This window comes from Bison bison, unplaced genomic scaffold (genome assembly GCF_000754665.1).
Source record: "Bison bison bison isolate TAMUID 2011002044 unplaced genomic scaffold, Bison_UMD1.0 scf7180017864262, whole genome shotgun sequence".
NCBI lineage: Eukaryota > Metazoa > Chordata > Mammalia > Artiodactyla > Bovidae > Bison > Bison bison.
Window position 1 is genome coordinate 490,002 of NW_011494834.1, and position 11,133 is coordinate 501,134.

General features: G+C 38.9%; 1 protein-coding gene across 1 annotated transcript in view; it reads left to right on the forward strand.

Annotated features, from left to right (window-relative positions):
- Positions 1–2,905: 2,905 nt before the first annotated feature.
- The window catches only part of TRPC6 (transient receptor potential cation channel, subfamily C, member 6), a gene marked incomplete at its 5' end in the record, with an annotated part of 61,203 nt that continues 52,975 nt past the window's right edge, over positions 2,906–11,133 (forward strand). The window contains one exon of the mRNA XM_010848230.1: positions 2,906–3,685. Coding sequence (XP_010846532.1) covers positions 2,906–3,685 — 780 coding nt within the window. The remainder of the gene's footprint in view (positions 3,686–11,133) is intronic.

Consider the following 11,133-nt stretch of genomic DNA (forward strand, 5'->3'; position numbering starts at 1 on the left):
ACAGCATCTGGCCAAAATTGAAGCAAGGTTTTTTTTTTTTGACCCATCTTCTAGAGTAATGAAAATAAAAACAAAAATAAACAAATAGGACCTAATTAAACTTAAAAGCTTTTGCATAGCAAAGGAAACCATAAACAAGATGAAAAGAGAACCCCTCAGAATGGGAGAAAATATTTGCAAATGAAGCAACTGACAAAGGATTAATCTCCAAAATATACAAATAGCTCATGTAGCTCAGAATCAGAAAAACAAACAACCCAATCAAAAAATGGGCAGAAGATCTTAATAGACATTTCTCCAAAGAAAACATACAGATGGTCAACAAATACATGAAAAAATACTCAGCATCACTAATTATTAGACAAATGCAAATCAAACTACAGTGAGATATCACCTCAAACCATCAGAATGACAATCACCAAAAAAGCGTGTGTGTGTGTTTGAGAGAGAGAGAGAAGGGTGTGAACATAGGGTGGGAGATTGTGAAAGTGACCTAAATATTCAACTTTCACAATGGGAAGTCTGTAGGTAATACCAAATCCGGAAAATTAAGAAATAGCAATATTACCAAGTTATATGATGTAAGGATTTAAATGATAAAATAATCAACTAAAATAGTTGAAATGTATTTCCTCTAAATATCAGGATGTGGAGAAAATGAAGAATAAGGGCCTGCTATTTTCTGTAACAAGCTTTTCAAGTCTTTCAGCATGCACATGCATGGCTTGGATGCAGGTTAAAATGGAATTGGAAACAAAACAATAGCTATAGAAAGAAAAATAGATGCAATAAATAATTCCCTTATTATAGTACTTAATAAAAACTATATATACATTATTTAAAGATCAGTCTTAAAAATTATGGAGAGGTGAGAGGGAGGCTCTAGAGGGAGGGGATATATGTATACTTTTGGCTGATTCACAGTATTGCATGGCAGAAACTAATGCAATATTTTAAAACAATTATCCTCTAATTAAAAATCTTAAAAGATTACTAGTATCATAACATGTTTGGCTATGGCCTCAACATCATTTTAAAGAATTTACATAGCTGTCTTTTCAGTAAAACAACTTGGTTAGTTTTAAGAGGCCGTGAATGGTTACACTGTTGAACAAAAATTTCTGAAAAAATTTTGTGAATATGGCAGAACATTCTTCAAGCTCCTTGTTGCTAAGTCACTTCAGTCATGTCCAACTCTGTGTGACCCCATAGACGGCAGCCCACCAGGCTCCCCCATCCCTGGGATTCTCCAGGCAAGAACACTAGAGTGGGTTGCCATTTCCTTCTCCAATGCATGAAAGTGAAAAGTGAGAGGGAAGTCGCTCAGTTGTGTCTGACTCTTTGCGACCCCATGGACTGCAGCCTACCAGGCTCCTCCGTCCATGGGATTTTCCAGGCAAGAGTACTGGAGTGGGGTGCCATTGCCTTCTCCTTGGAGAGACACAACCTATTTCTGAGCTGCAGACTTTTGCTAACTCCTTTGGGATCATACTGCCATGGTCAACATTGCCTGGAGCTTTGGTATCAAGATGGACAAGGGTTAGTTTGGAAAGAAAGTTAGCTTCTCTAGTCCTGGCCCGATAGAAAGGGAAGATGGTTTATGGGGTCTTTGGGTCTATTTAAATTCTCTTCATACAGGGAAGTTTGTGAGTCTTTGAAGGAGGATGACTTTTGGAACATTTATAAAGATCTGTGACATCAATCATCAGTCACACTTTTCTTCATTTCATACTCCCCCGTAACCTGGCTCTTTCATATTCTGCAGGAACTTATCCTTGTTGGGTTTCCAGTTAGTGATAGTGACACAGGTTCAAGCTCAAAAAGACCTTAAGACATGAAGTTGTGAATCACTAGGAAAAAAAAATCCCCATTTTAGCGTTTCCTTCAGAGGGCGTATCACTTTTTCTGATCACAGAATGAAAGCCAACATTGAAGGCTGGCCACCCTTTTGATCCTTCCCATTTAACACCTGGATCACAGCTTTTCAGGTTTCCAGTGATTTTTAGAATAATGCCTAGCAGAGTCCAGCCCATTTATTTTCCCTGTCAATGAAACCCACACTGTGGCATTCAATTGATCCCTCTGCTGGAGGAAGCTCCCCACCTGTACCTTAACACCGGATCACAGCTTTTCAGGTTTCCAGTGATTTTCAGAATAATGCCTAGCAGAGTCCAACCCATTTATTTTTCTAGTCAATGAAACCCTCTCCGTGGCATTTAATTGATCCCTGTGCTGGAGGAAGCTCCCTAGCTGTACCTGACCTTGTCCCACTCTCCCCAAATACACTGTCACACTTGATTTCTATGCGTCCATTTTCAGCACATCATTTCTCTAGGAAGGTAGACTAGATGCCCCTGTGGTAGGTTTATCATGACAGTTAAACAGCTAATAATAGTAATGCACTAATTGCCCATTGCTCCCTTTGCACTATAAGATTTATAAGGACAGAAACTTTATTTTGCTTTCACTACTGCTTTGTCCACACCTTATATAATGCCTGACCCTGGCATAGGAGGGACTCAATAAATATATGCTGACTTGAGTGGATTTGTTATTTTCCTACTTATCTTTTATATTTTCACACACTATGTCATAATGGCAACATTTTGGTCTTTTTTTTATCTATACCACCTGTAAATGAAAAACACACATTAATCTGTATGTGCACATCACAGAGAGATTATGGGAACTGCTTGAACCTCCACCCAAATTAAAATGTTAAAATCTGCAAAATGCTTGACTTTCTAAAAAGAGAAATTCTTGGAATCCATTAACAAATAAATGTGTCTTCATTTGTATTTGTATTATAGTTGGTCTAGAGCTGATGGGACAACATCTAATACGCTGCTCATCTGACACACTAAAATGCTCTTAATGTAATTTGTTCACAATCTTTCTATTTTATTACAGCCGGGGCACCGACAGTAGACTGACCCATCGGCGGCAGACAGTTCTCCGTGAGAAGGGGAGACGGTTAGCTAACCGAGGACCAGCGTACATGTTTAACGACCACTCAACAAGCCTATCTATTGAGGAGGAACGCTTTTTAGATGCAGCTGAGTATGGCAACATCCCAGTGGTAAGGAAGATGTTGGAAGAATGCCTCTCACTCAATGTCAACTGTGTGGATTACATGGGCCAGAACGCCCTGCAGCTGGCAGTGGCTAATGAGCATCTGGAAATTACAGAACTTCTTCTCAAGAAAGAAAATCTCTCGCGCGTTGGGGATGCCTTGCTTTTAGCTATTAGTAAAGGTTATGTTCGGATTGTGGAAGCCATTCTCAGTCACCCAGCTTTTGCTGAAGGCAAGCGGTTAGCAACCAGCCCCAGTCAGTCTGAGCTCCAGCAAGATGATTTTTATGCATATGATGAAGATGGGACACGGTTCTCCCATGACGTGACCCCGATCATTCTGGCTGCCCACTGCCAAGAATATGAAATTGTGCACACCCTCTTGCGGAAGGGTGCTCGGATCGAACGGCCTCATGACTATTTCTGCAAGTGCAGTGAATGCAACCAGAAACAGAAGCATGACTCCTTCAGCCACTCCAGATCTAGAATTAATGCTTACAAAGGCCTGGCGAGCCCAGCTTACCTGTCATTGTCTAGCGAAGACCCAGTCATGACAGCTTTAGAGCTTAGCAATGAGCTGGCAGTGCTGGCCAACATAGAGAAGGAGTTCAAGGTAGGTTTTTAACAAGTCGGAGTCAAGGTGAATTTATAAGTTTCCACTATGTACTCACACTCTGTTAGGTATCATAGATAGTAGGCAATTTTATATATTTGATTCAACAAGTTCTTTATTATATAGAGTAAAAGTTGTGGTTACTACCATTTGGAGATGATCTACTATAAACTAGACATTTTGCATTTATTATGTCTGATACCTATCACAACCTTGGGAAGATCTTAGTTCCTTTTCAGATGTAGAAATGGAGGTATAGAAAGGTTAAGGCCCAAGAGCCACAGCTGGTGAAATCACAGAGCTGGGATCAGAACCCAGGGATGCAGACTCTAAAACCCAGGTTCTGTCTCCTGTGAAACTCTTGTTTCTATATTCAGATCATGGTGATAGCTACTGTTGAGGTCAGAAAGATGAATAAGACAAAGGAAGTCATAGTTTGACTTGAGAGACAGATGCATGCATGCATACATATGTTATAAAGAGAAATGAAACTACTAGACAGGGCTATAAGCAGTGTGCTGTAGCAGTTCAGAGAAAGCAGTATTTAATTCAGATTAGATGTCGGAGAAGTTACATGAAAAATGGTATTTCAGCTGCATATGGCAGAATAAATAGCATATTTGAAGGCAGAGAATGAAGGAGAAGATATTTTAGGCCAAGGTAACAGCCAAAACTAAAGCTTGTAGATATGGGAGAAGTAGTCAAATATAATTGCTTTACGATGTTGTATTCATGTCTGCTGTACAACAAAGTGAATCGGCGATATGCATACATATGCCCCCTCCCTTCTGAATCCCCCTCCATCCCCTTGATCGCACCCCTCCAGGTCATCACAGAGCACTGAGATGAGCTCGCTGTGCTTTGATGAGATCCCACTAGCTACCTGTTTTATATCTGACGTATACACAAGTTAGTGCACATATGTCAGCGCTGCTCTCTCCACTCATCCCACCCTTCCCTTCCCGCCCTGAGTCTACATGTCCTTTCTCTGTCTGTGTCTCGTTCCTGCCTCAAGGGAACTTTGAGCAATCTCTAAATAAGAAGTAAGTGGGGAGACACGCTGTCAGACCTTGCCATTGTCTGCGTGGTTTGTGCTTCATTTGGAGAGGGTGAAAGTTCAGATTCCTAGTCCAAGGTCACACACTTATACACACACATCTTTAAATTTCCTCCACAGGTTATCTGACCTTTCCTATAGTGCTCATCATGTTCTGCTGTATGATACTATTTAGAGTGGGCTTTTCTTCTTTACTCAGCTATATACTGCTTGGAATCAGGTCTGATTCATCAAATACAGTATTACACAAAGATAAATATTGGTTTCATTTTCTCTATCCTATATGCTGTGAGAAAGCATGTCTCTCTATTCCGTACCTTGGGGTCTCTCCTGTGCAGTTTCTTGGTGCCTCTGTCACTGAAGGAACACTGCAAACCCCAGCCTAGCATGTGTCTCTCCCCAGGTCCTATCTGTCCAGGTGAGGAGGGCAGGTCACCAGTGACTGAAGCCTTCCATTGGCTCCCAGCATGGAGGATGCTGCTTTTCCTCTAGCTCCCTGGCAGCTGAGGATGTAGGACAAGCAGAAGATCTCTTCCAACAATGTCGCATTCTTTTATACTTCTCACTTTGCTCCCAGAACTCAGGGAGGCAGGGAACTACGCTATCTTGGAAATCTGATAAATATGATCTTCAGTTCAGTTCAGTCGCTCAGTCGTGTCCAACTCTTTGCGACCCCATGAACAGCACGCCAGGCCTCCCTGTCCATCACCAACTCTCGGAGTTCACTCAAACTCATGTCCATCCAGTCGGTGATGCCATCCAGCCATCTCATCCTCTGTCGTCCCCTTCTCCTCCTGCCCCCAATCCCTCCCAGCATCAGGGTCTTTTCCAATGAGTCAACTCTTCGCATGAGGTGGCCAAAGTATTGGAGTTTCAGCTTCAGCATCAGTCCTTCCAAAGAACACCCAGGACTGATCTCCTTTAGGATGGACTGGTTGGATCTCCTTGCAGTCCAAGGGACTCTCAAGGGTCTTCTCCAACACCACACTTCAAAAATATCAGTTCTTCAGTGCTCAGCTTTCTTCACAGTCCAACTTTCACATCCATACATGACCACAGGAAAAACCATACCCTTGACTAGACAGACCTTTGTCGGCAAAGTAATATCTCTGCTTTCTAATATGCTATCTAGGTTGGTCATAACTTTCCTTCCAAAGAGTAAGCGTCTTTTAATTTCATGGCTGTAATCACCATCTGCAATGATTTTGGAGCCCCCCAAAAATAAAATCTGACACTGTTTCCACTGTTTCTCTATCTATTTCCCATGAAGTGATGGGACCAGATGCCATTATCTTCGTTTTCTGAATGTTGAGTTTTAAGCCAACTTTTTCACTCTCCTCTTTCACTTTCAAGAGGCTTTTTAGTTCCTCTTCACTTTCTGCCATAAGGGTGGTGTCATCTGCATATCTGAGGTTATTGATGTTTCTCCTGGCAATCTTGATTCCAGCTTGTGCTTCTTCCAGCCCAGTGTTTCTCATGATGAACTCTGCATAGAAGTTAAATAAGCAGGGTGACAATATACAGCCTTGACGTACTCCTTTTCCTATTTGGAACCAGTCTGTTGTTCAATGTCCTGTTCTAACTGTTGCTTCCTGACCTGCATACAAATTTCTCAAGAGGCAGGCCAGGTGGTCTGGTATTCCCATCTCTTTCAGAATTTTCCACAGTTTATTGTGATCCACACTGTCAAAGTCTTTGGCATAGTCAATAAAGCAGAAATAGATGTTTTTCTGGAACTCTCTTGCTTTTTCCATATCCAGGAGATGTTGGCAATTTAAAATTGTTCTTAAAATTTATATTTAATTTTTATGAAACTTTACTGCTTAGGTTTCAACATTTCTGTTTCTGTAATTGTATCATTGTTTACACGATACTCTAAACCATTCTTTATTCATTCATTCACTTGCTTACATCTTCTGAGCCCATGGTTGTAGCAAATATTTTTCTGGGGAGAGTCAAGAATGAGGGTGGAGATATCGCACAGCACAAAGACAGTTCAGTCAATAACCCTGCCCTCAATTAACTTGTAATTTAATAGGAGAGCAAAGGCCTGTGTGAAATAACTATAATATAAGACATGACCTTGTGGAATGAGGGGTGGGCTGGTGGGCCAAAGATAAAGGATCATATCTAATCAGAATGCAAATTTTTCATTGTCCCTAAATGCATTGCATAATGTGAAGGCTGCTTTAGGTTTATGATAAATGAGGGATCCAGATATCCCTTTACTTGTTCATCACACACTGTTTCTGCCCACCTAGGTGCGAGGTAAATGGATCAGGCACTTTCCCTTCATCCCTGCTTTCTCTGTGCAGGTCCACACTGTTAGCCTCTAATCAGGCTCACCCTTTGCTTAATGCCCTGCCTCTGTGAAGGGTTAATGGCAAAGAAAAGGTAACTCTCTCTGAAAACACAAATCTCTTTAATAATATGTTATTCCTAATATCTTTAAAAAATCATCCTCAAGGATTAAAGTATACTGTTAAAAGAGGGTAGCAGTTTTAAAAATGTTTTTAAAAGTATGTCCTAGAACTTGACAATTCAACAGCTTTTCTAATTAGAAATTTGACTCCCCAAATCCTTGTATTACACAAGGAGAAAGGCCAGTTCTTGGCAGTTTTTAAAAGCCTTTGGCAAATACAAAACAAGAAAGCATAATGTTTTCTTTCTCACCAGACGGGACACTCTAGAACAATTATTTTATTCTCCCAGACTCAGTTGGCCCATAGAGGCAAGAACAGCTTCATGTGAGAATGCGCCGCCATGACTCTCGTGTGTAAACTCAGGGAAAGCATTTCATGCTACCATGCACACTCGTGTGATGGTGCTAAACCTGCTCCAGCAGCCCAGCCCGTTTACAACAGGATGGGACCCCAAAGGGCTTGGTGAATCTGGTGAGATTTGCTAAATCTGCAGCTCTGTCCTTCAAGAATAACTTCTCTTTTCTTTTTTTAAAAGAATATAGTTGACTCTTGAACAACATGAGTTTGAAGTATATGGGTTCACTTACATGTGGCTTTTTTCCACTAAATATGCACTACAGTACCACACAAGCCCGGGCTGGTCGAATCCATGGGTGTCGAACAGTGGATGCCAAGGGCCCTCTGGAGAGTTATGTGCGGAGTTTTCGCTCAATAGAGTACTGGTTCTCCTTCCCTCTGCTTTGTTCAAAGGTCACCTTACATGATCATGTTAAAAAATAGTAACTTAAATATGAAGAAAAATTTAAAAATAATTTCTAATTTTCATACTGCAACACGCCAACATGTATCCTTCCAGAAATAAACACTGATACTGCAACATGCCAACATGTATCCTACCAGTCTTATTTTTAGTAGTCAAGCCCCTTAGAGTCTCAGGGACCAAAGAGGCAGGGACCAAAGACTGTGAGATACCTCACAGGGACCTGAAATATTGTACTGGCAACAGGCAATCCTCTCTGCTCATGGTCTTCAAATTCTTTTGCTTCCTTTTCACCTGAAAAACATTTGAAAAATTCTGTGCTCATGAGTACATTTTAAATTTGGCATCTAAATTTATTTACTTTTAAGTTTAAATAATTTTAAGAGGTATAATTTCTGTGTGGCCTAAATATTAACATTTAAAAATATATATCTTTAATGGCTGCTTCAGATGTATCTAGGGGCCTTTAAGTGCTGTGATTTTATACACACCATCACCTATTTTAAAAATAAACAACCTCCTCTTTAATTTTCATTAAGAGTTACATCTTTCTTTTTCTCCTTAAACTTGTATTCTAGTACATTTTCCTCCACAAATGTGATTTCTAATGTAATAGCTTTTTATTGTAAAGTCCTTTATAGATCACCTATTATATATATATATTAGATATGTATATTTTATATATATGATATATATATATAGCATAACACATGTGTAATGTGTATGTTTACAAGAAATTTTAGAATTTGTTTTACTTTCTGTTATCATCAGGCTTTAGGTATTTAAAATATTCTGGAAATACTTACCATTATATTTATCAGCAGTATATTTGATCAAAACTACATAAATTGAACATAATTTTTCAAAATAACATATACAAATTCTGAAAAATAAATTTTAAATATATGATACATTTCCTATTAGAAATGAATTTTAAAGGAACGTCATATCCATACTTTTGTTATGTATTTAATGAAAGAAAAACTTATAACCTGTTAAAATAACTTGATTTGTCAGCCAGCATATTGTTTTAGTTTTTGTTAATGGAATATATAAATTACTAATGATTTTATGGAATAGAATTAAAAGATAGTAGACTATATTTGGGATAAATATTTCTTGATGTGATTTGATAACTGCCTTATTGAATTACCCACACTGATCTGAAACAAATCACATAAAAGTTTTATCCTTGTGCTTTAGCCAATAGCCTATGAAAATTTTTAAGTCCTGGAAACCATTCCAAGTCGCAGTAAAAAGACTCATCCTCACTAAACTTTTCTGCCTTGCACTTTTGTGATGTCTTTCTTTTAAGTTAATGATACATCCAAAAGATAAGTACTAAGAATGGTTTTAAATAAGGGTAAAATAAACTTGTTTACAAAACAGAAGCAGAGTCACAGATGTAGAAAATAAACTTATGGTTATCAGGGTGAAGGGGATAAATTGGGAAATTGGGGTTGACATATACACTGTAGTATATATAAAATAGATAACTAATAAGAACCTACTGTATAGCACAGGGAACTCTACTCAGTACTCTGTAATGGCCTATATGGAAAAAGAATCTAAAACAAGCAGGTTTATGTATATGTATGATTGATTCCCTTTGCTGTACACCTGAAACTAACGCTGTAAATCAACTATACTCCAATAAATTTTTTAAAAAGAATAATTTTAAATAATCACTTAATTTAAATAACATGAAGTAGTGGAATTTCGTATTCAGTATTCCCTACTGATGTCTTCCTTACTGTCCTCTCATTTAAGAAGGATGCATTCTTTGATAGCTATTGAAGAATCAAGAGGCAAAGTACATTAAAATTCATCTAAATTCAGAATATCCCAACATGAACTGGCATGTTGTATTCCTATCATTTAGCTTCATCTTCATTGGAAATGTGTATAAAGGAAAGGAAATACAGGAAACCCCTCAGGGTCTGCGGTACCTGGATTAATTATTAAAGGGGAATTTCCATTGTTTGCTGCAGGGGTGAGTGAGAATGGAGAATTTTTTGTAAAGGGAAAAATGATCTGTTCTCAAGAAAATTAGTTACAGGAAAGTTGAGGATCTAGAAATTATTTCTCTTAAAACTATCAGTGTTCTGTGGCCCCTTGAAAAGTCTTCATATTTCTCTGCTTGAAGGCAACTAATCTATTTTATGAGTTAGAGATGAGAACAATCACAAAGATCGTAAACTCCAATATATAGTTTCTCTAAGCTCCTCCTAAATTCTCCTTTTCTGTATTAGTCCATAGTCGTTTAACAAAAGAGGACAGAGGAGGTGCAACTGAGTTCCTCAGGCAACTGTAGTCTGGCACTTTGACTCTTCTAGACAGGATGAATTGCACTCATTACCGTATCATCAGGTCTGAAGATGGATCTATGCAGAGGTGACAGCCAGAACACAGCAGAGAAATCTAACAGTTAGATGGAACCTCAAGAATAGAAGAAAGCCAACAGACCTGAGACACTACAGGTCTTCACAGTGAATGGGGAGAAGCCAGATTTAAAAGTTTCATCCATTCAAGTTCAATCTTTACATACTGAGTTTTTATCAAGAACTTTTTGCTTTGGTAGAAAGAGACCTCAGCCACCTTAAGTTAAACTTGGGCTAAGCCTAATTTGGGCAATATATACTCAGAATTTTGACTGTTTTTGATATTGGGAAAGGAGAGTATAACACCTCCCTTCTCTCCTTGGCTCGAGATTAAGAATCATCAGAAAGATGAAAGGATCAGTACCATTATTTTAGCAAATGCATTCTTCCAAATTTTTAACTTCCTTTTACTATCTCAGAATTTACCTATGACCTATGTCTCTGAACACATTTTAAGCCTATTTACATTTTAGATTGTGCTTCACGACCAAGATAATCACAATGGTGTGATCACTGACCTAGAGCCAGACATCCTGGAATGTGAAGTCAAATGGGCCTTAGAAAGCATCACTACAAACAAAGCTAGTGGAGGTGATGGAATTCCAGTTGAGCTTTTTCAAATCCTGAAAGATGATGCTGTGAAAGTGCTGCACTCAATATGCCAGCAAATTTGGAAGACTCAGCAGTGGCCACAGGACTGGAAAAGGTCAATTTTCATTCCAATCCCAAAGAAAGGCAATGCCAAAGAATGCTCAAACTGCAGCACAATTGCAGTCATCTCACACACTAGTAAACGTAATGACTCAAAAATTCTCCAAAGCCAGGCT